Source organism: Anarrhichthys ocellatus, unplaced genomic scaffold (assembly GCF_004355925.1).
Source record: "Anarrhichthys ocellatus isolate YVR2014 unplaced genomic scaffold, GSC_Weel_1.0 scaffold4801, whole genome shotgun sequence".
Taxonomy (NCBI): domain Eukaryota; kingdom Metazoa; phylum Chordata; class Actinopteri; order Perciformes; family Anarhichadidae; genus Anarrhichthys; species Anarrhichthys ocellatus.
Window position 1 is genome coordinate 1 of NW_022284775.1, and position 4373 is coordinate 4373.

Genomic DNA, 4373 nt, shown 5'->3' on the forward strand with positions numbered 1-4373 from the left:
TATACAACCAGAGGAGTCGCCCCCTGGTGCACACTAGAGAGAATGCAGCTTCCATCATGCCTGACGTCTCACTCACATAAAGCCACCATCATCAGAGCAGCAGGAACCCCGAAGGCCAGAGCGTAGCAGTCGCCTCCGAAACACTGAACGTCTCCTGCAGGAGAACGAGCAGCGTTAACGTTCTGAAACTCTTCGCCGCTTCGTTAGCATTGAAGAGGGAGACGCTCACCTCTCAGTATCGGCGTGATGATGGTGGACAGAAGGCTGCCGGCGTTGATCGACATGTAGAAGATGGAGAAGAACTTCCGCCTCTCGTTGCCCTGCAGGTGATCATTGAGATGATGTATTGATATTGTTATCATATGTAAAAACATCTTGTCAATGATAATCTACATAGTCATATCTTAAGCATATTCATGTTATGTTCCCTGTAATATTTTAATATTTTATAGTTTGAGGCTTCAAATGAGCCCAGTTGGCTTTGTTCCTCTTCCTGCTCTGTGATATTATTTATCTCTGTTATGTTTGTTCATTTTTATTTTATGGTTTAAATTGTGCAAAATAAATAAATAAACTAATAATCAGGACACATGTGTGATTTGTCTTCTTTAAGCTCTTAATGTAAACGGTGGATTACTGTGTGGAGATGAGCACGCTGCACACTGTAGGGTTAGGTTAAAACCTCTTCTCACTCATTTGATAACAATATGACAGAAAATTAATATTTCACACGTGGTTTACTGAGAGTGCAGCCGCGTCAAAATTCAAACTATAGTTTGTTTATGTTGACGTGTGGTTAACTACATCATATTTAATCATTGTCAACTTTCACAGATTCTTGAAAATCCTCATGAACCAGACTTTGGTCTTGATAATCTGTCTCAGGTACCTGAGTCACGGTTTCAATTTCAGTTTTGAAAACTTTCCCAGAGGGCCATCTGATAAATCTGCATATCCCTGGCTTCGTAATTTCATTGGCTATGTGGAGCCTGAGTTTGAACTGGATCTGTTGCGATTGGCTCGAGCTTTACCCAAAGAAGAGAGGCGGGCATTGTCTTTCAAAGCGGACTCTCATTGGCTGTTCCAGACTGTGGGCGGGCTATAGAAGCTCCTATTGGGTCAAATGAGGTGTCAATCTAACCGGCGGAATGCAGCCTCCATTTTGTGATGAAAATCTCCGCTCTGTTGACACGGAACGTGAAGTTATGCCCGAAATATGATCGCGAGTTATCATATCTGCTGGCTAATTTGAAATGATGCAACAGCCCCCCGTGGGTCTTTATGGACGTACTAATGTGTTTTGGACTAAATCTTTTACTGGATTCGATCGAGTGGACCCTTACCACCTAGCAAGACCGTTTTTGCTGGACTAGCATGCACGAGGGGGACGTTATGGATCATAATCGGTGAGTCACGGCGATATTTTATCGGTATTTTTGGAGTGCTTGTTTGACAGAGACGTTAACTGTGCCTGCTGTTGTTATTGTATCTTGAAATGGTTTGCAGAAATCGAATTACAAGAACCGTAGCTTTCTGATGAGAGATCACATTAATACTCATCGCGGGCCGTCAGAGTGATAACTGCATATTTGTGAGAGGTTTTAGCCGTCTCTGTAACCGTACTAAAGTAAAGCTGCATTGTTGTTTGTTGTTTGATGTTTGACCTGATGATGTAAGTCTGATGTTCACTCTCCTCTGAGCTCTGATTCAGTCTCACTAACTGTCACTAAAACCCGGCACGAGTCATCAAACCACAAAGACCAGTTAAAAAGAGCTTCTTTCAACATCGACACATGAAAGAATGTCTGAGTTACTTTGTGTGATCTAACTAAACAGGTCAGTTATTTATTCTTACATTTAACACAAGGTAGAGGAAAAGGTCTCATCTTTACCTCTTTACTCAAGAGTTCATCAAACTGAACTAAAGTTACCAAAACACTGACAACGAGGAAGATCTCTGGTCGACAGTAATGAGAATAAATATGAAACACTATTTAGATCATACCCTCTAAACTGAAACATGACTTGAACCCAAACACTTATTTATTACTAGGCTTGTTCACTGGATGTCTGGTCACGGCTCATCTTTGGATGAACACTGAATGAAAAATGAACTCTTTCAGTCCATAAATAATGAATAAACAGTTATTGATTGGTTTGAGTTACACACAATCAAAAGGTATCTCATTTCAAGTTTGTGATTTATAATGTATTAATACAAATCAAGATAAACTTTTGGACTTTTTGATTAATATTAATACATTTCTGAATCACAAATTTATTTTCAATGAAATAAAACTTTTTTTTTATGAATTAATGTGGAAGGTTTTGCTGTCAAATCTCTTGTTTCTTCACATAATAAAGATATTAATGCAGTTTGTTTTCACAATTCAACATTGTAAATACAGAACCCTTGTAATGAGTGTACTTAATGACCCAATCATAATCCTACTAATAGTACTTTAAAGACTTCATTCACGCTCTGACTGTGTTGAGGAAGTTACTCACATGCTCCTCGTCAAACTGGTCTCCACCAAAAGCCGCCACGCAGGGTTTGATTCCTCCGGTGCCGAAGGCGATGAGAATCAGACCCAACATGGACAGAGAGCTGCAGAGAACAGAGAGAGCTGCTGCTGACGGAACCATGTGAACGTATGAGGATGTGAAAGTATTAATCTATACACTGATCAGTCCAACAACACAGCATCAATACACTGGGATCATCTGAAGAACTGGTAGTGATTCATTTCATTCATCTCTTTATAATTTAAGTCATTTATAAAACAAATACACAGTTTCTTCAAAGTAAAACATTTATTTGTATTGAGAGGTATTTTTATTATTTCCAAAAATAGTAAAAAATAGTGAGAAATGACGTCCAAAGTGACACTTTAACAATGTTTGCTTAGTCCAAACCAGATGAACATTTAGAACATTATTACAGCTTGAACAACACATGGTTTTACATGAAAAATAACTAAATTATTGCCAATAAATTGCATTAATCGACTGCTTATTTCAGCTGTATTTTCATTTGTGTTCAGGAATCTATATACTGCAGCTGTCAGATAAATGTAGTACAGTTCTCTGTGATATGTTGTGGAGTAGGAGTACAAGTACCTCAGACATCTGTAAAACTGACCTGAACCTGTCTAAGCGGCTGAATCATCCAGATAACTCACATGTGCACGTTGCTGTTTCCCACAGTGGGAATGGCTCCGACCGACTTCACCACATGGCCGATCACGTAGACGACGGACAGGTAGATGATGGTCCTGTAGACGGTTATTATCAGTGAGTCACCTCCACTAACAGGTGCATTACAGTTTAGACAAAGCTCTCAGGTTAAAGGGCTGAAACACTGAAAGAGATTGTATTTAGTTTAGTAGACGGAGAACAAAACGTTGTTCAGTGGTTCATCTGAAAGAGACAAAGATCCTCTGAACAACAGTCAAAGAAACTAGAAGCCTAGATTTAAACAGGAACAACTTCCTGTTTCTGTGTCAAAGAGTTTCACAATAAAAGCATCCTAGTACAAGCTGGAGTTAACTTTAAGAAAGCTCTTCTTCAGACTTCACAGTAGAAACAGAAGGTTAGTCTAGAGTTACTGTTGGAACATCAGCTGAACGAGTCACTGTGAGTTACTGAGACTCACTGTGAGTCACTGCGAGTCACTGCGAGTCACTGAGTTACTGTGAGTCACTGCGAGTCACTGTGAGTTACTGAGACTCACTGTGAGTCACTGCGAGTCACTGAGTTACTGAGACTCACTGTGAGTCACTGCGAGTCACTGTGAGTCACTGCGAGTCACTGCGAGTCACTGAGTTACTGTGAGTCACTGCGAGTCACTGTGAGTTACTGTGAGTCACTGTGAGTCACTGAGTTACTGAGACTCACTGCGAGTCACTGCGAGTCACTGTGAGTCACTGTGAGTCACTGCGAGTCACTGCGAGTTACTGTGACTCACTGTGAGTTACTGTGAGTTACTGTGAGTCACTGCGAGTCACTGTGAGTTACTGAGACTCACTGCGAGTCACTGCGAGTCACTGTGAGTCACTGTGAGTTACTGTGAGTCACTGCGAGTCACTGTGAGTTACTGTGACTTACTGTGAGTTACTGTGAGTCACTGTGAGTCACTGCGAGTCACTGTGAGTTACTGAGACTCACTGCGAGTCACTGCGAGTCACTGTGAGTCACTGCGAGTCACTGCGAGTTACTGTGACTCACTGTGAGTTACTGTGACTTACTGTGAGTCACTGTGAGTCACTGTGAGTCACTGCGAGTCACTGTGAGTTACTGTGACTCACTGTGAGTTACTGTGAGTTACTGTGAGTCACTGCGAGTCACTGCGAGTCACTTGGTGATCTGACTCC

At 41.2% G+C, this 4373-nt stretch overlaps 1 protein-coding gene across 1 annotated transcript; it reads right to left on the reverse strand.

The window, feature by feature from the left end:
* Positions 1 to 8: 8 nt before the first annotated feature.
* Positions 9 to 3337, reverse strand: LOC116379638 (solute carrier family 15 member 2-like; the record flags this gene model as incomplete). Its single annotated transcript, XM_031841604.1, has 4 exons — positions 9 to 154; positions 230 to 320; positions 2509 to 2608; positions 3183 to 3337. Coding segments are annotated over 4 exons (432 nt in total), but the record flags the coding sequence as incomplete, so codon positions are not given.
* Between the last annotated feature and the right edge of the window lie 1036 nt (positions 3338 to 4373).